This window comes from Cynocephalus volans, chromosome 9, assembly GCF_027409185.1.
Source record: "Cynocephalus volans isolate mCynVol1 chromosome 9, mCynVol1.pri, whole genome shotgun sequence".
NCBI classification, from domain to species: domain Eukaryota; kingdom Metazoa; phylum Chordata; class Mammalia; order Dermoptera; family Cynocephalidae; genus Cynocephalus; species Cynocephalus volans.
In genome coordinates, this window is record NC_084468.1 from 66,079,361 (window position 1) to 66,099,360 (window position 20,000).

At 39.6% G+C, this 20,000-nt stretch overlaps 1 protein-coding gene across 2 annotated transcripts; it reads left to right on the plus strand.

Annotated features, from left to right (window-relative positions):
* Window positions 1-9,187: 9,187 nt before the first annotated feature.
* Window positions 9,188-18,027, plus strand: CCNG2 (cyclin G2). Of its 2 annotated transcripts, none has more exons than XM_063108260.1 (8): window positions 9,188-9,350; window positions 10,346-10,483; window positions 11,282-11,419; window positions 12,497-12,747; window positions 12,937-13,015; window positions 13,101-13,199; window positions 15,361-15,566; window positions 16,636-18,027. In XM_063108260.1, the coding sequence occupies exons 2-8, from the start codon at window positions 10,346-10,348 to the stop codon at window positions 16,757-16,759; spliced, it is 1,035 nt and encodes a 344-aa protein (XP_062964330.1). In that variant the 5' UTR covers window positions 9,188-9,350; the 3' UTR covers window positions 16,760-18,027. The 2 variants fall into 2 exon arrangements, with proteins under 2 accessions (XP_062964330.1, XP_062964329.1); XM_063108259.1 differs by lacking the exon at window positions 9,188-9,350 and adding an exon at window positions 10,158-10,253.
* Window positions 18,028-20,000: the final 1,973 nt, after the last annotated feature.

Sequence of the window (20,000 nt, forward strand, 5' to 3'; positions counted from 1 at the left end):
TAAACATTTGCAAACTATGGTAAGATACACTCACATGATATCTCAAGTCTTTAGACCTCTCCCCCAGGCAGAAAACAAAAAGCCTCTTTTTTCTTCCCCTACTGGCATTCCTGGTTTGAGTGGTGAGACTGTGTTGAAGCAACTGTTAGAAACACGTTAATCCAAAACTCTAGGGCAAGGGCAGTTGATCCTGGTAGGCCTGGTCTTTCTGGACAGTTTCTTTCTAGATTAGTTTGGTAGAGATAAATCTAAGATTTCTTAAAAGTATATTTATTTTCTATTGGGAAACACACACACACAAAGAAAAGACACTAAAGTGTGCAGGTGGATAGTTTGTTAATTAAATTCCCTAATAAAACATCCAATCCAAATTACCTTGGCTTATGCTAACCTAAAATACTAATGCAACCATTTTGAGTGAACTTAATTCATAATATAGCCAAACGGATCAAACTATGTCCAAATCAGAGTTTTATTTCTCTTTGTCCTGAATACCAGAATCACTGTTAAATAGTGGTTCAGAGTGTGAGTGCTAGAGTCAGATTATCTAGGTTTGAATACTGATTACATCGCTATCTAGCTCTAGGGTCAAGTTAGTTAAGCTATCTGGGCCCCTATTTCTGCATCTGCCTGATAGTACTTATCACTTGTGGTATTATGGGCATTAAAATTATGTCAATACATATAAATCACTTAGTACAAAGCTTGACAATTATTGATTACTGCATATGGATTTATTGTGAAGCCAATGAAATTTAGCTTCAGGGGCTCTGACTTACATAGGCTCCCTCCTAGTTCTCAGGAGGTGGTATAGCAGAATGTTTATGTGATGGTAAATTTTATGTAACTTGATTGGGCCAAGGGATGCCCGGATAGCTGGCAAATAGTTATTTCTGGGTATGTCTAAGGATGTCTTCAGAAGAGATTAGCATTTGAATCAGTAGACTGAAGATCTACCTTCACCAATGTGGACAGGCGTCATCCAATCCACTGAGGGCCTGAATAGAACAAAATGGCAGAGGAAGGGATAATTCCCTCTCTCTGCTTGTACTGGGACATCCATCTTCTCCTGCCTTGGACATCAGTGCTTCCAGTTCCCACCCAGGCCTTTGGACTTGGACTGGAAATATACCACTGGCTTTCCTGGGTCTCCGGCCTGGATACAGCAGATTGTGGGACTTCTTAGCTCCATAACTGCATGAGCAAATTCCTTATAATAAATTTCCTTCTATATACCTATATATATATTCTATTGGTTCTATTTCTCTGGAGAAACCTGACTAATATAGTTCACATATAAGTATTTTTCAGTTTTGAGAAGGTGAGAGGTTTTGATTGCAATCAGTTAAGGCAGCTGTCACTCTGCTATATCATGTTCCCTTGTGTTTTGAAGTACTTGAGTGTCCACTGGCATTTTTAGTATTTGGATAAGGAGGAGTTGAGTTGAAGACATACCATTTTAACAAAAATTTGGAAACACATTTTAGGATGTTTCAATAAAACAATTGAGAAATTACAGACTCCTAATTTGGATATAAAAGAAAGGTGCCCCCTTTTGTCATTTAAGAACTAAGAGGAAATTCAGATAAGAAATTAATGGGATATGAAATAAAAGTGGTAAAAATGCATGATGCTATCAATAAAATGTGTTCAGAAATCAAGAAGCAAACTATAACAAGAAAATTTTTTTCAGATCATTCCAAAAGGATTTCTTCCTTAAAAGGAAAAGAGAAATTTTTAGTAGAAGTAATGGATAAGCTCTCGGACTATTTGATACTCTAATTAATGAAGAGAAAGGAATCATAAGATCATATTGGAAAAAACAGAAATTTCTTGTTCATTTGATACAAAATACTGACATTGAAAAAGATAACATAAAACTCGAAATATGCTTCTGCCATAGGGAATAGATGACAAGCTGAATAATAAGTGTGGCCAATTTTCACTGATGCCCTGAATTTTATAGTTCACACACAAAAAAGTGATAAAGGTTTTCCGAGATCAGACATAAATCCTAAAATATGATATTAATAATGAATTATAAAACTAAAGGAAACATTTTTAAATATCAACAATATTTTTAAAACAAAATTTGACCAGACATGTTAGAGGAAAGACTAAATTTTAAAAAATGTTTTCTATAGAAAACTGTATCACAATGTTGTTATCATATGAAGATGTGATCAGAGAGTATGTAACCAAAAATATTGCCAAAAAGTTTTATAGCCATGTGTCTGACAATTTATTAATAAAAAAATCATGGTATTTCCCATATTTTTCATTTTTGTGAGTGTGAAAGATTTTATTTTCTAGAAATGGTCACCACATATCTCCCAACCCATATACCTGTTATAAGGTGATTGACACACTTTCTCATTGAGAGGTAGAGACTATATTTGAGGCCTCCCTTTGAATGTGAGCAGTCTTGTGACTGTGACTGAAGGGATGCTGTAGGAGGCAGAATAAAGGCCCCTCAAAAATGTTCATACCCTAATCTCCACACCTGTGAATATGTGACATTACGTGGCAACAGGGAATTAAGGTTGCTAATCGGCTGACCTTGAGATGGAAAGAATATCCTGGATTATCCAGGTGGACCCAATATAATCACAAAGATCCTAATAAGTCAAAGAGGGGGACAGGAGAGTCAGAGTCAAAAGAGATTTGAAGGGGCTTTGATGCTGGCTTCAAAGAAGAAGGAAGGGGCCACAAACCAAGGCATGCAGGTGGCCTCTAGATCCTGGAAAAGGTAAGGAAATGTATTCTCCCCAGAGCATTCAGAAGGAAAGTAGCCCTGTTGCCACCTTGATTTTACCCTATTGAAACCCATTTGAACTTCTGACCTCCAGAACTATACGATAGTAATGTGCATTGTTTTCAGCAGCTAAGTTTGTGGTCATTTGTTAAAACAGCAATGTGAAACTAGTACAGAAGATATGTGACTGCTGATGACAGGAGATACAGCATTCTCACGATTTTCCTCAGGCCCCGTCACCAGGCCATGAGGAAGTGGAAAGATCACAGAGATGCCCCATATGTAAGTGTTCTGGCCACCAACCTCAGGTGAGGTCCTAGCCCACAGTCAGGATTGCACCAGACATGTAGTGAGTGGGCCACAGGATGACTGCAGCCCTGGTCACCATGACTGCAACTTCATAAGAAACCCTGAGCAAGGACAGCCTAGCTGGGCTCAGTCAACCTGCAGAACTGTGGGTGATCATAATAAAATTGTTGTTCTAAGCCATTACATTTTGGGGTGATTCACTGCACAGCAATAGACAGCTGGATCAGTGTGAATATACGCCAACTTGTAAAATCTATAATCTGTTTTGATTTGCCTCATTTAATATAAGTATTCACTTTGATATCTAATTTTGTATTTGCAAATTTTATTTTTTTCTAGAGAGCCATTCTAAATTGTAAAATTTCAACTCTCCCGACCTGCCCCACCTGCCCCACCCTACCTGCCCCAAATATAGTTCTGCTCTTGCATGTAGCCACAATTTCTTGTTCAGAGTATATCTGAAAACATAATATATGTAACTAAACAGACCTGAGGATTTTTGATATAAAGCAATCTTTCTTTTTAGAAATTAAAAAAAAAAAAAACACTTCATTTTGAAAACACTTTAAAATGTTAACAGAAGCAAATTTTAAGCTTATACTACTTATTTATATCATTTTAAATGTCAACTGACTTTTCATTTGATATAAAAATAGTAGATCCTTACTTTCACAGCAGTAAACTTCTTTTGGGAATAAGATGACTCCTATGTGACTCTGCTGATAGTATCAATTTCACATAGCACTGTGATGTTAAGAAAAGACAGGAAATAACTGGATCAGGTTTTGGTTCTTGGAACAAATCATAAAAGAAGAATGTGTTGGGTAAATAATAATATACAATGTCCCAGAATGTAGCCTGGCCACTTAAAATGTATTTACTTTGGGATAGGCCCACCATTTTGAGAGAGTCGTTTCTGACTTCAGGAATTACCATTTAATCAGTTGCATTCTCCTTTGCCAGCCTTTCCATATCACATCAAAGCTACCTCATTTATTTCAGTTGACTTTTAGCACAAGAGAGAGAGCTCTGGATAATAAAGTAATGAGTTGGGCCACAGAGTCAAATGAACATTGAGTTCTCAGGTTTCAGAGATAGTTTGCACAAGGCTAACTCACTTGCAGGCTGATAGAAGTGGGAGGAGCTATACTGCTAGGCTGGAAAAACTGGTCCTCTTGCTGTAGTCATTCAGATGGTCTGTACAGTGTGAATATTTCTCACATTTCCAGCGCTGGGCACGTCAATATCTGGGAATTGAATGTGTTGTGAATATCACCAACCCTTGCATAGGTAAAGAAACACTCCCCAAGAAAGATAAGACATGCTTCTGGCGTTAACAACCACGGCAACAAAATATCTATATGGTAAATAGATTGTAAACTGTTGGGCTTGCTGATTGCAGATTTGAGAAGATCTCGCTCATAATGTCAGAAAGGAGAATATATGAGATGCCTCTCTGATTTATTCCGCTGATTTCTTGAGGAAAGGGATTAATCATCTGCTATATAAATTGCCTCATTTTTCAGGTTCAGAATAAAAAATGAGCTCCTGGTTGAAAAATCTGAATCACTTCAAGATGGCACCCTGGGTTAGGTTATATTTTCCTTGTTTCTCTCCCTTGGACAGGCATTCCTGTCTCCTCTGCAGCTTCTGCTAGCAAGGTTAATCTAAGCAGCAAGTTTGGGGCTGCAAACTACCTTTAGTAACAGAAAAGAGCCAGGCAGAAGGCCAGAAATAGTAGAGGGGGGAGATGGAGTGTGGCTCATGCCAGCTTTACAAATCCTCATTCTGAGGTTCTTTCCTTTCAAGGCTGCATTTCACCAGATTTATTTGATGAGGTTAGGTATGATCCTTTCTTTTCCCTTCATGAAGTCACACCATTATAAAAAATCCTAATAGCCTAGATGTACGAGGGGCTTCAAAATGTTCATGGAAAGATTTACATTTTCTTTTAATTTGATTTTTCCTCAAACTTTTTGAAGTATCCTTGTATATAGCAAATTGCTTTCACAAACAATTGTATTTAATTGTTACATATGAAATAAACACAACTACCCCTGGGCTTTGGGGGGGGGGTTGTTTGTTTCAGGTAAGAAAGTTGAGTCTCAGAACAATGTGAATTATTCAAAGTATTCATGGTACTATCTAGTAAGTAGGAAAGCTGGGACTCAAAGCTGGACTCAAAGCCATGGCTTCTGCCTGACACCTCACATATACCAGGGTGTATTCTGGGATCTTGTTTTATTTAGTCTATTTTTGTATCCCTGAGGCCCTAGTACCATGCCTGGCAATTAGTGTGTATTCTAAATATCTGTTGAATAAAAAGCTAGGATTTATTGTCAAAAACCATCATCTCTGAGGAAAAATTGTCTGAAAACTGTGGGAATTTTGGTGCCTAACAAAGTTCAGGGAAGTCTGAGTATAAGTCATTTGGGGAAGCCCTGCAGTAGCCCCTTAAGAATGACCTATTTTCCTTTCAAAGTAGAAGCTTAAGTGTGAGCAGGTTTGAAGGACACCTTCATGAGTCAAGGATTCACTGAATGCAGGCATTGTTGCTGTGTGGGCACTCTGCTGCTTACTACCCCTCCGTGCCCACCTTCTAGTTTCAGTCTCTTGTGTCACGGAGGACAACAGGCTCTGTGTCAGGCTTTCATGGGGTTATTGGGTCAGAGTATCATCCAACCCCACTGCACCACTGTGCTGTAGAAGACCAAATATCATACAATAAAATAAATTCCCTCAAAGTCCTTCTTGGGGGCTGCCAGATTTCTGATTTCCTTATTTTGCATGAGTACATGTGGCAGGAAAGTTGCCCTCAAGAAAACTCAGGAAAGTCTAAAAGGTAACTAATGGGTAAAGCCTGATTAGCTCAGGGGAAATGTCTTTTTAATAAATAACATCTACAGCTCTAGCAAAGTAAACCAAAGTGATAATCTGGAGAGAGGTTGTTATTATTTTTTGAAGATATATTAACAATAAAAAAATCAGAATAAACAGAAAAGACCTGCATAATTCTACCCCCACCCCTCCAGCATCACTGTTAAAAGGAGGTGTTTTGAAAAGAAAAGGTGATGTAACTACTGGGCCAATAGTTTTAATTGTTGTTTTCCTTTAATCTTAAAGAGATAAGTAGGCTAAAGTGGCTAAAGGACTCTATATTGGACAACTTGATCAGTTGTTTCTGCTGTGCTGAGAAGGGCCTGCAAAGAGCAGAAAATTCAACAGCATTTACAAAGCTTTCTTGTCTTATTGTTAAAGAACGGTTCACGTCATTCAAGGGGCTGCTGGTAAAAAGACATAAAATACCTGTTACAAAATATCATAAGGTATATATATTTTGTATAACTTTATAACATTGAGTGATCTAAGCAAAAGATAATTTCCAGTTCTCTTCTCTTCTCGTCATCATATATTATTTTTAAAATCTTCCACCACATTATTTTACATTTCCTCTTTTACATCACTTTCATATCTTATGTTCCTTTTCTACCTTTGCCCTCTTACTTTAAAAAAAAAAAGTCCCCAGTGTCCTTAATGTTTTGGTCACAAACTCTCCTCTCCCTCACGGTGCATGTTTCTGTCCAGCTGCTTTCTGTCTCTCTATGGACCCTATCCACTGAGCCTCTTTATTTTATTTATTTATTTATTTTATTTTATTTTTATTGAATCATAATTGATTATACATATTTTTTGGGTTCGATGTTGACATGTCAATCAAATCAATATTACTAGTATGTATATTGTTATAAATTGTACTTATTCTTTATGCCCCTTGTCCAATCTCTCCCTAGCCCCCTCTCCCTCCCCACTCCCACCACTGATAACCCTAGATTTCTTCTCTCCCTCTGAAGGAGTAATGGTTATTCTGTTGATGTGTTGTGGATGACCTGTCCAGTGCTGAGAGGTGTGATCAGGTCCCCCAATATTATTATAGAGCAGCTGCTTCTTCTGTCACTCTGGAATGGGCTTTGTGGAGAGAGACATCCTCTTCTTTTCTTTGGTCTCTGCTGGTGACTCTCCTTGTGTCAATGCACTCCAGTGGCTGGTGGACCATCTGTGTGGTGGTTGTGACATCTAGCCACTTTTGCAGCAGTCATGGTTACTGTGGTGGGCCACCCACATGAGGAGATGTTTTTGGCATGCTCCTTGGTGCTGCTGGTGTGCCTGGCTGTGGGCAGGGGCACTGAGCCTCTTTATACTTTGAACAGTGAGCTGTCATCTATGTAACTCTAATCTTTGCTCTATTCTCCAGGTCTGTTGCATTCCCCCTTTTATGTTTATTAGCATAGATTTCCAGTAAGATGAGTATGTCAAATAAAAGTAATAGCTTAAATAATGTTTAAAAGTAACCTTTAAATCATTTAAAAGTAGTGTACTAATTTATTTTATTTTCCAAAACTCTCAACAAGGCCACACCTGTCTGAAATAAGAGTAGCAGCTCTTTGGGCTCCCTTCCCCCAGTTGCTGTGTGATCCACAGGTGCCTGTGGCTAGTCCCAACTAATATGCAGGGGGACCTGATTTTAAAATTCCTTAGTTGCTCTGGAAAGGAAAGAGAGCTACTGCTAAAGCTATGTTACGTACCTTCCCATATTTCACAAGAAACAAAACAATTCACAGAAAACACACGAAGAGTAGGAAAAAATCTGTTCTTGTGAGCTATCTGATTATTTGGATTAGAACTCACGAACGTGCTATTTTCTGTGTTTTGCGTAGACAGCAGGGACTTGAGGAGGGAGATAGTAAACAAACTGTAAATGTTTCAGGACAGTCTCCCACACCCCCCAAAGATATTCCGTGTGAAAGTTTCTCCCGCCTAAGGCACCTGGTTGGTTTGCTTTTTGCCCCGCCTCGGGAGAGGTGTCGCTTTTAACAACAACGCTAATTATCATGGACAATAAATGATAATTTGTGGGTGACCAAAAACCAAGAAGCTCTCTGGGAGTCTTCATTAAATCAACAGCACCACTATAACCTCTAGAGGTACGCTATTATAATTATTAGATGTTTATGTGCCGTTGTCAACGTGCAAAGTTATTAAATTTTTTATTATGGAAAAATTTCAAGGAACACAAAGATAGGAAGAACAGTACAACGAAACCTCGTGTACCCATCGCCCAGCTTCAACAATTGTCAACTTTTTGCCCATCTTGTGTCATCTGTCTCCTCCATTTTTTTCTCTTGGGTCAGAAAAATTTTAAACAAATACGAAGACATGCTATTTTACTCGTGAGCATTTCAATAAACATCCGAAAATGTTGTAACAACTTGGTAAGTTATCGCAAAATGGACCCGCAGAACAAAATAGGGAACGCAGAAATCTTTACCGTGGTGGAATGGGTTATCACTAAGATTCTCTAGCTGTTCTAGCTCTTTGGATGTTGGACTTGAGCGTGGCGTTCCCCCGGGACATGCAGAGGCTGACGGGAGGTAAGGGTAGACTCGGAATACCTTCCAAACTGCCCACCCAGACATGCGCAATCCAGACCCTAGAGTTGCTAAGGCCCGGAGGAAGAAGATCAGGCTACGGCGAAAGCCAATCAGAGGGCTCAAAGACTAATCAGTTAGCCAATCCGGATTCGAGAGTGAATCAGGTCTTCAGTATTCTGCTCGCCCCACCCCTATCCAATCAGAGGACCAGCTACTTTGGGCGGACTTTTCGAAACATCGAAAACGAAATAAATCGGGGACCTTTAAAAGGGGAAATGAGACCAGAGACGATCGCCTTTCGTCCCTCAACACTCACTCCTCTCCCCTTCCCTTCTGGATCAATCTCGGAACAAGCCCAAGGCTCAGATTCCACCCACCGAAACTGGGAGGGAGGACTGGCTCGGTAAAGCCAAGGATTGCTGGGGAGGCCATACGAAGAGGCTGGAGACCATGGCTAAGGATGGGACTCTTTTTCAGAGCTGTAGCGGAAGTGCAGGATCCCTCCGCGGGGAGTCACGTGCCCCGCCCCCTTGGGGGCGTCGAAAACTCAAAACAAAAACAAGGGGTGTGCTGGGGCCCCCGCTGGGGCGGCGGCGGAGATACCGGTGGTGGGGCTGGCGAGACGGGCTGGCGCTGCACCCCAGCGGAGGGTGGGCGCGGGGCGAGCGGCATGAAGCCGGGGCTCTAAGGCCGAGGCGGCTGTGCTTGGGGGGGGGGAGGGAAGGGTCTGATGTCGGTCCGGGGGCACCGCTGAGGCGGCGGGTCCCCGACCTCGGAGACAGCCCCGGCCGTCCCCGCCAAGCCCAGTCCCCTCCAGACTGCGACGCCGCGGTCGGTGGGGGCGCGTCTCCGGCACGGTGAGTGGGCCTACCGGGATCGCTCTGAGTTTCTTTGTTCGTGGTCTGGACTACGGGAGGAGGGCGGTCAGAGTGCCCGGGTGCTGGTCACCCCTTACCCCGGGAGCTACTCCCGTCCTGCCTTCAGCCCCAGCCCTGCGGGAGTTGGACCCGGCGACGGAGAGATGCTGGTGGGGTGGATGGAGGGGGCGACGAAGCTAAAGGCAATTCTCCGCTTCGGCGGCCCCCTCTCATTTTGTCATGGGGGCTTGTTAGGGTGGCTGCTTCTTGGATTGACAGCCCAGGGCTCCGCACAGTTGCGAAACCGGGCATTAGTGGATTTCGTCCGGGAGCTGGGCGGGCTGGACCTCTGCCCCCGGACCCCTGCCGGGTGGGCCGCGCTATGCCTCCATTCTCTTGGATACGGGTGTCTGCCACTCGGGTATGTCCGGAGTAGGCGCTGCCGAAGTGGGTGGGGAAAGCCTGGGGGTTGGACTCTAGCGAGAGGGGGGTTTCTGGAACTGGGCTCCCCGGGCGGGGCGGGGCTCGGGAGTCTCCTCCTTCCGGCTCTTTGTTCAGTCGCGAGACTTTCCCTCCCCTCCCCCCTATTGTGCAACGCCCCACCCCCAGATCCCGCTGCAGTCGCTGCCCCCGGTGCAGTTCCCTGGTAGGAGGCGCTCCCCGTGCGGCTTCAGGTGGGCGGACTGTGGGGACACCGCCGCCAGCGGACAGTTTCCTGTTTGTGAAACGCCGAGAGGCCGGGGCTGGCCGATCTGACCCAGAGCTGGCCGGCGGACGTGATCACGACCGCTCCCCCTGCCACACCTCCTTGCCGTGGGGAGGATTGCCCTAGGGTTCTGGCGGACGTGAATGATCCCCTCACCCGCCCCTCGCCAACGTGTGTCGGGGCGCCCCTCGCTGGAGGTATGGGCACCGGGTCTTTTCTGCCCCACTCCCCAACCTCCATCACCACCAGCTTACGTTCTAACTGTTCCTATTTTCTGTCTTTGCTGCAGATGAAGGATTTGGGTGCAGAGTACCTGGCAGGTCGTGAAGGAGTCCATCTCCTCGGATTGTTGAACTTCTACCTGGAGCAAGAACAGAGATTCCAACCTCGAGAAAAAGGGCTGAGCTTGATCGAGGCTACCCCGGAGGTAAGTTCTCAGAAAAGATAACTTGCTGAAACATCTGATAGGGTTTGGAGGAGTTCACTTATTTTTTCCCACTTGAATTAAAATTAAAGATTGCAGAGTTTATCAAGACCAAAACTGGTCTTCCTGGAGTGCAAAGATAAACCTTAATACAGGGTCATGCTTTTGTTTCTTTGCAAAAATGAGCGATACTAACTATAGAGAAGTGGTTCTTCAAATGTGGGTCCCCAGCCTGCAGCTTCTGGGTGGGAGACTCTTAGGGAATTGAGCAGTTCATCTGTGGAAATAACCCTCTGTCTGTGAAATACTTATGGTTTTAGAAGAACAAAAACAAGGAAACACTATCTCCATTCCAAGGGAATTGCATTATGTTTGCTGTAATCCTCTGGGATGTGGCAGCAGTTCACCTTTATATTGAATTGATAAAGCGCTTTTATGGTGTGTGTTTTAAAAAAGCAGTGGTTTACATCTTATATCTGACAAAGTGTATAGCTTTAATTAAGTAATAACACTCTTTCCACCCCATATTCATGGAGATTAAGGGGAAAAAGTTACCTTATTATTTCTGGGGCTGGCAGTTAGCTCAGTTGGTTAGAGTGAAGCCTTACAACCCCAAGGTCACGGGTGCAGTTCCCCATACTGGCAGCCACCAAAAAAATTAAGTAATTAATTACAAAAAAGGTATGGACTCTAGAGCCAAACCCTGTCAGAATTCAAAACTTACCTTATTATTTGAATCTGTGTGTATTATCCAACTTGTTCTAAGAAAATCATAAATTTTGGCTCTTGTTTTTATTGCAGAATGATAACACTTTGTGTCCAAGGTTGAGGAATGCCAAAGTAGAAGATTTAAGGAGTTTAACTAACTTTTTTGGATCTTGCACTGAAACTTTTGTCCTGGCTGTCAATATTTTGGACAGATTTTTGGCTCTCATGAAGGTATTTAATATTTTTATAAATATATCTCATTTTTCTATGCCCAGTGCCTAGCACACAAGGGTTCAATAAATATTTATTAAATGAATGTAGTAATGCTTGCTTTACATAAACATTTATAATAATTAGAATTGTGATTGTTAGTGCCAAACTAAGACTACAAAGTTAACTGTATTGTATCTTAAGTTAGGTTTTGCTTACCTTTTGAGTACTTTTTCTTTGAAGATGTGACAAAAGGAAGACTACTATTTTTTAGTTATTCGCTGTACATGCATACAGTTCTTAAAATAAAGTTTTCATATTTTCATCTCCCATCATGTTTCTGTTGGAGCCTAGATGTTTTTAATACTGAAAATGACAAATGAAGTATAACATTTTATTAAAGGGTACCCACTGCCTTCTCTACAAGTCTTTTTAAAGCAGGGAGCTACAGTCTTAATGAAGAGTCACCGGCAACTGTTAGAAAAATGTGGTGATTCTGCTGCCAATAGGATAGCTGTCAGCTGCTGGGTCATTTTTCAGGGCACTGAAAAGAAAAGGGCAGCCATCTGTCCATAGCAGCTTTTACATATGTCCCACACTGCACAACCAGTGTCATATTTCTCTTGGGCAAAATTACATTGACATGTGGAATGATCCTTAAAGATTTTTGCATGAAAAAATAAGAAGTAGAAAGTATTATTTTTGTATCCAGAGAAGTAGTAGTATATTTTTGGTGTTGAAAGGATTAATTTACTTTGAGAGAGATTGTACTATTATGAATCTCTTAAGTCTGAAATATACAGTGCAACTCAATGCTAGATATCTAGCTTTTGAACCTACATTGAAATTATTTTTATCTGCATTTAAATTTAAGTTAAATAACTTAAATGTTCAAAAAGCACTTTTTTGAAAAAGGAGGTTAAGAAGGTCTAAAATGTAAAACAGTATATTGTGGGAAAGGGCAATACCTATAGGGAAGCAGCTTGATTGTTTTCTGTCTTAAGAGTAGGGACATCATTACAATATTTTTTAAAGTATCTGTCTTGCTAAATCAAAGTGATGATTGTTAAAAGAAGACTTTTTTTCTTTGTTTTTCAGGTGAAACCTAAACATTTGTCTTGCATTGGAGTCTGTTGTTTTTTGCTGGCTGCTAGGATAGTTGAAGAAGAATGCAATATTCCATCCACTCATGATGTAATACGGATTAGTCAATGTAAATGTACTGCTTCTGACATAAAACGGATGGAAAAAATAATTTCGGAAAAATTGCACTATGAATTGGAAGCTACTACTGCCTTAAACTTTTTGCACTTATACCATGCTATTGTACTTTGTCATACTTCAGAAAGGTCAGTGGGATTAAATATAAAAGTTTTGTACTTTGAGCACTGCTATAGTTAACAGTAAAAGAATTAGTATGCCAATGAAATTTATATTTTTATCCCCTCCAAACTTTCAACTTGGACTTTTAATGGCAAGTCCTTAAAGTCATTTAAATCTTTGGGAGTTTAGTAAATCTTTGTCTTTGCATTGTATAGGAAAGAACTGCTTAGCCTTGATAAACTAGAAGCTCAGCTAAAAGCTTGCAACTGCCGACTTGTCTTTTCAAAAGCAAAAGTAAGTCTATTTCTTGCTTAAATATGTCTCACAGTTTCTATTTTGAATTTTTAAAAAACATTTATTTTTATTTATTTTCTTGTAGCCATCTATATTAGCCTTGTGCCTTCTCAATTTGGAAGTAGAAACTTTGAAATCTGTCGAATTACTGGAAATTCTCCTGCTTGTTAAAAAACAATCCAAGGTAAATATCTTCAGTCCTTATTCTTTAGAAGTAATTTCTTTCCTAATGTTTCATTTTTTTTCTGTGATGATTTAAACATTAATATTTTATGGGGCTCCTAACTTTCACACTCATTTTTTCTTGTATCCCAAGTGTTCGGGTTCTCAAAATGCAGCTTTGATCCAGACAGTATTAAGCTGGAAGGATTTCACTTCACCCAGCTTCTTTGGGCCTGCAGGTGTCCCTTCTATAGTATTCATGCCATATGGTGATACAGCTGTATACATTGCCACATGTTCATTGTTCTAAAATGCATACTAGGAAGTAGACTTAGTACATACACTGATGGGATAGGATGGCATCCTATCAAATCTATAGGGCTGAATCATTATCCCATTAGTAGCATTACCAAAATAACATCAGCAGTGTTCTCTTTTTAAACCCCTTAGGCTAGCCCAGTAAGTTTTTACAGTCAGAAAGAGGTATAAAACAAACAAAAACACGATGCTTTTTCTTTAACTAATAGTCTAGTTAGGGAACTATATAACTTAATATGAGGTGGTGTGTTTATTATTGTATCTCAGTGCTAGATAATATGATGAATATAGGGAGTACTTTGGAGTTGTGTGAGCAAAGAAGTAGGGCATACCAGGAGAGGCACTGTGACTGGGAGCCTGGTTGGAGCAAAAGAATCTTTGATAGTGAAGGTTTCGATAGCAAAGGCTATGGCCAAGAAAATTTGTGGACTCGAAGGGTTTGGGAAGTCATTTTAGAGCAGGCCTGTAGATACAATACCTGGGTGATAGTCACAAGCAGGAGTAAGGATATCCAACTCAAACAGTGGTTTTAGAAGCCAAGTATGCAAATGAGGCAAGTAGTCATGAATGACCAAGATTTGGACCTAATGGTAGAGAGTATCAGCAGGAAATTTAAAAGAAGTTAATTTGAAATGAAGTATGATTTTAGATGCTTGTATACCCAGCTAGGTAAGGTAAGTGTCTAGCAGGCATTTGGCAGTCTAAAACAAAGACTCGGAAGATAAACTATAGTTGGAGATTGAGATTTGGGATTTCTAATGAAGAAGTAATAGTTGAAACCATAAGAAACTTGTGGAGTCCTTTGCATAGGGGATAATTGTAGCTCTGGGGTTTTCAATATTGGCCTTTCCACTGTAAGGAGCCAACTAAAGAAAGGTACATTCAGACAAGACCACTATGAGGTTGAAAAGAGGTATTTAAGAAGAAGATGGTCAAGAGTATTGAATTTTGATGAGAGGTCCAGCATAATGAAAATTGAAGGTCATGGATACCTCAGAGGTGATGTCAGTAGAGCAGTGAGAAAAGGAGAAACCAGGTTACAAAGGGGTTAAGATGTAGCTGGATGAGGTGGAAATGGAGGCCAAGATGATATAAAAACCTGTTTGTGGTGAAAATATATGCAATGTGAAGCACTTTGTTTCTAACATAACTTCTAGGTCTTGCTTTAATCATGATTTTCTTAGTTTTCATCTGAACTTTTTATTGATAGTGGTATCTGGAAACCTCTTTAGTGGAGATTAATTCCTTGATATAAACTGGGACATTCTCCAGGTGTGGAGGAACTATATCCTTTTTGGGAAATACTCTTTTCTCATATTGCTAACTTCTTTAGTAACAGAAGGAATGTAAAATTATTTTGTGTCATGTAAAATTCCTTTGGGTCAAGGCTACTAAAGAATATCCTTGATAGTTGATTTATTAATAGACCTAGAATGTTTTTATTCAGTGTGTTTTCACTTTGTATGAATCCTAGGTAAGTTATACTTAATGGTGCTCTTCTCTAAACCAGTGGTTCCCAAATTTTGGCTGCAATCACTTAGGGAACTTTAAAAAAAATCTTGATGTCAAAAAAAAAAAAAAAAAAAAAAGGGCTGGCTAGTTAGTTCAGTTGGTTAGAACATGGTACTGATAACATTGAGGTCCAGAGTTCTGTCCTTGTACTCATCAGCCGCAAAAACAAAACAAAACAAAAAACCCAAAACCACAATAACCCAAAAAATCTTGATGTCCCACTCTTTATCAGTTAAATCAGAATATCTGGAGGTGGGAGCCAGACATTTGTACTTTTTACAGCTGGTGATTCCAAGGTATAGCAAGGTTTGGGAAATAATGCTATAAAATCTTCATTTAATTATCTATTTCAGATTAATGATGCTGACTTCTTTTACTGGAGGGAATTAGTTTCTGAATGCCTAGCAGAATATTCTTCTCCTGAATGTTGCAAACCAGATCTTAAGAAGTTGGTTTGGATTGTTTCAAGGCGCACAGCCCAGAATCTCCACAACAGCTATTACAGTGTTCCTGAGCTGCCAACAATACCAGAAGGGGGTTGTTTTGATGAAAGTGAAAGGTAAGCAATTTCCTTGACTAATTAGACTTCCCCAGACTAAATATTACTGAATTTATACTCAAAACTGAACTATGGAATATTTTAAAATAAGTCATCAGAGAAAGCCCCTACTCAATAAGCATCATTTCTTCCGGTGAGAAAATTAACCAGAAGTAGTTTTATTAAAATAGGTAATAAGGACTACCTAGCTCTGCTTTTTTCAAAAAACTGGTTGTTTTCTATCTTCCTCCTCATCTCCCTTGCTGTTTTAAATACAGCTTAGTTAAAAACAAAAAACAAAAAACCCCCCCACAAAAAACCTGAAGTGGCGTTCTGGTCTTTTTAATGTTGCTGTGAATTCCAAATATGGTGCTATGGGGAAAGTCTGAGGGGTAGGTGATTAGAAAATAAGGGCAACCACCACCACTAATGGGGCAGACTTCTATAGATGTTCTTACAGTTTTGTCAAATGTTGTCTTATTCAGAATTTACTTATTTTTGTTTGTAAACTGAATTATATAAATTTTCGAAATTTAATTGTTTTATGCTATAAAGGACCAGAAGCTCCATTTTCATAGCTTGTTAGTTTCTTGCTTTGATATTTGAGAGTACCTAAAGAAAGACATCTAAATAGACCATGTAAAAGGAGATATGTTATCTTTAGTCTGCATTTATTGGATTTAAAATGCTTAGAATTTACAGTTAGTTGCTGGTAGGGTTTTTTTTTTTTTTTTTTTTCTGGCAGCTGGCCGGTACAAGGAACTGAACCCTTGAACTTCATATTGTAAGGCCATGCTCTAACCAACTGTGCTAACCGGCCAGCCCTGATACAGTTATTAATTGATACAAGAACAATAGTTTGGCAAACAGTAATTTGTTTAAAGCTTTTAAGAAAATCTATCTTTTCTAATGTGATTACAATAGACTTCACTTTAGGAAGTTAAGTTTTGTCTCTGTAAAGCTTAAATTTTGAATATAAAAATCCTAAAATCATAGATATTTCTATAGCAGTTTTATTTTGCATGTAAAACATTTAAGTGTATTTTAAATAATGATATCCTCTTTTTTGCCTCTCTTTTTCCCTTATTAGTGAGGACTCTTGTGAAGATATGAGTTGTGGAGAAGAGAGTCTCAGCAGCTCTCCTCCCAGTGATCAAGAGTGCACTTTCTTTTTCAACTTTAAAGTGGCACAGACACTGTGCTTTCCATCTTAGAAATCTAATTGTTCTGTGTCAGAATTTAAAATATGTGTACAGGTTTCAAAGCAATAAATGGTGGTGTAGGTAGTTTTCTGGTCCAGCCTCCATCTAGGCAGGAATTGCATGGACTGGAATACCTACCTTCTATTTATTATTCAGATCAGATCTGGCCTATTTTCATATTTAATCCTAAGCCATCAAATGGGTTAGTGCCTCTTAAACAATTAACAATACTTTAGACATTGGCACTTTATTTTTCTCATTGATCTTTAGCTACTTGGGGGAGGAGGGAAGGTGCTGATACCTTCAATTTGTTACTTTTCAAGAAGATTTTTAAAGGTGAATAGTGTAGCTTAAACTTCTTACAAAACTTTCAGGTGTCTTTATTTAAACAGATTGGGAGTGTGCAAGTGCTTCCTTAGCAGGGACTATGGATAATACCTTAATGGTTTATCTTAGATTTCCCCCTCCCTCATTCTCAGAACAAAGAATATATTCTTAAATGTCAAACACCTTTTTGTTCTGTTTTTTAAATCTTAAGTGTACTATCTGATGTAGCTCCAGTAAACTTAGGAATTATAATATTGACATTTCTGTGAATATTAGTGTGTAATGTCTTAACTGAAGTTTCTGCTAAAGCAGAAATAATTGGCAGGCAAGGGCTGTTAGATAGTTACATTCCTAATGCTTAAGTATTATCAGACTGTAGTATTATTTTAATGTTATTAAAAAAAATTGATAATGTGCTAGTTTTGCATGCACCCGTATGAAGGCAGTGCAGGAAGTTGAACAGAACTAGGTAACCATGGATTTGATAAATGTTGATCTAGTAGGACATTTTCTTATTTTCTTCTATTAAAAAATGTCTGCATGATTATGTTTTATTTCTTTTGTAATTCACATTTCAAAAGTAATGTATTGTATGAATGCCAAGATTGGATATGAAGTACAAAGAACCCATGTGTTTGTAGTGTTATAGTTTTAAGCAAATCTGTATGGTGATACAGCTGTAAGAATGAGGGTATATAAACTCTGTACACATAAGATTTTGTACAGAGAATTTTTAACTTTATAAGCTGTATATTAAAATGTAAATCTTAAAAAATGTACATAAAAATACTGTATTTTTTTTACCTTGTGTGTGTGATAGTCTAGTCATTGCATGTAAATATAATTTATTGTGTATTCTGTACTATAAGTCATACATTGATGACTTTTTATTGGTAAGTCACCATCCATTGGATGTTTTCTGAAGTGGATCTTTTTGAAGCGATAATAGATTACAGTCAAAATAAAAATATTAATGAATTCTCCTTGTTTACAATTACATCTTAATTTTCAATCTTTTGATAAAAGTGCTTGCTGTATTTCAATGAGAAGTCTAAATGTGAGGCTGGAGTGCCTTCAGGGTAAGCCTTCTAACTGGCTACCAGGAGTCCTCTAGGTGATAGTTCCTCACCACAGTTTGGCCTTTAGCCTTGCAGATACCGAAAATGAATCTGTCACTTGAGAATTGACCTCTCTCTGGGGTGGACTCATACTCAACAAACTCTCAAAGACAGTGGTATTAACCTGAATGTCTGTTAATTTACATTGAAAGGTGACAGGTACCAAGTACAGCAGAATGCTCAGGTTGGCAGATGAGCACAATCTCTTTCTGGAGATAAACCAAATTCTAATCCGAAAGTTGCTTGGTAAATAAGCATGGGGTGTTAGCTGGGATGGGCCCTGCCAGCCTCTGGTTCTTTGGACCTCCTTTTTCTATGTCTTGGGTGATCTTGAAAGTTTTTTGCATAGGTTTCCCATCTAGTTTAGTTCTGTAGACTTTGTTTTCTCTAGTTAGAAAATCAGGTATACTGAATATGGTTTTTGTGTTAATACTTCTCCCCTGGAGATAGGGGCATGTTTTCCTGCCCTCCTAGTGGAGAGTCTCTGCTTGAGAATGACCCTCTCTTGCTACCTAATTTGGTAACTAGTAGACAATATATTCTGTTTTCAGATTTTGATTTGGAATGTAAAAGTTGCTTGTGGCTTTCCAAATCTTGAGACCCTCTTCAGTTCCCCTAGGATTGTAATGCATTTCTTACTAGATGCTCTTTCTGGGTAAATCTGGCCATGGCTTCATCTTTTCCCCCTTCTGGTTTTCAGTATATTTGGTCTAGGTCACTTTACGGAGCTCCCAACCTATTTATTCACAACTGGCCATCCCACTTGGAAGTTTCCGATTACTCTCAAACCTGCTCTTCCTGTATGTCTGTCTCAGTAAATAAGAATTCTGTCTACTCAAGTCAGAAACTTAGCTGGTAGCCTCATCTCCTTCCGCTTGTTTACTGTAGGTCACCAGCCTCCATCACTTACATGATTTCATTGATACTGTTTATATCTCTGTATTCTGTTACCTCTTTTTCTGCCATTGGCTTGGTTCAGACCTATACTTTTTATCAGCAGGATTATTGTAATATCCTAGTGATCTTTCAGCCTCTAGGCCTACTCTGATCTCTACCTTGATGCCTGCATATCCTTCTTAAATATGCAAATTTGACTGTCTATCCTGTAAATTTGTTTAAAAGGTCCCTCTCAATCAGGAAAAAACCTATATCATGACATACAAATCTCTTCCTAATCTGAACACTGCACCTGTCTCTGGCCTTTTTTTTTCTTGCCATTTTCTATAGCTAAAAAAATATGTGTGTTAAGAAAGATAACTGGCAGCTATATGGAAAGTGGACTGGAACAGGTGGAGATGAGTAGCATGGAGACCAGTCAATGGAAGACAACTGAAGCAATGGCAGTGGGGTTGAAGGAGAGAGGTAGAAATTGGAAGGCACTCTGCTTCCTCTTTAGGCATTATCAGGAGGCTCACAGACACACCTAGGAGTCTAATTATGCCCTCCTTGTGCCATTCAACGAGGTGGCTTTCTCATGACTGGCAAATAAAATTGAGATTCAAGCCTCCGCCCCATTCAGAGGAGAGGGTGAGGAGAAGGCTACATTTTGGCCTCATGTTTGACCCCCCTTGACTTGGCAACAGATTTGGCTTTTCAAATTTTGACTCATTTCCTGGGATGTGGTGTGTGCACTTTGCTTCTTCAGCTGTTGTGCATGCTGAAGTATTATGCCTGGGCCCTGGGTATCCATCCACTCCACCCTGCCTCTACTTCCTCCCTCTAGGAAGGGAGATTGGACAACTAACATGTTTTAATTACTTGTCACACTCAATTAATATTCAGGTTAACTACAGAGGTGTTGGTCGCAG

What these genes read in the sequence shown, in the direction of transcription:
- CCNG2 (XM_063108259.1), top strand. Translation starts at nt 10,200, where the DNA reads ATGATCCCCTCACCCGCCCCTCGCCAACGTGTGTCGGGGCGCCCCTCG. An exon ending in TGATCGAGGCTACCCCGGAG is followed by an intron (nt 10,484 to 11,281) that starts GTAAGTTCTCAG and finishes TTTTTATTGCAG; the next exon opens with AATGATAACACTTTGTGTCC. An exon ending in TTGTTAAAAAACAATCCAAG is followed by an intron (nt 13,200 to 15,360) that starts GTAAATATCTTC and finishes TATCTATTTCAG; the next exon opens with ATTAATGATGCTGACTTCTT.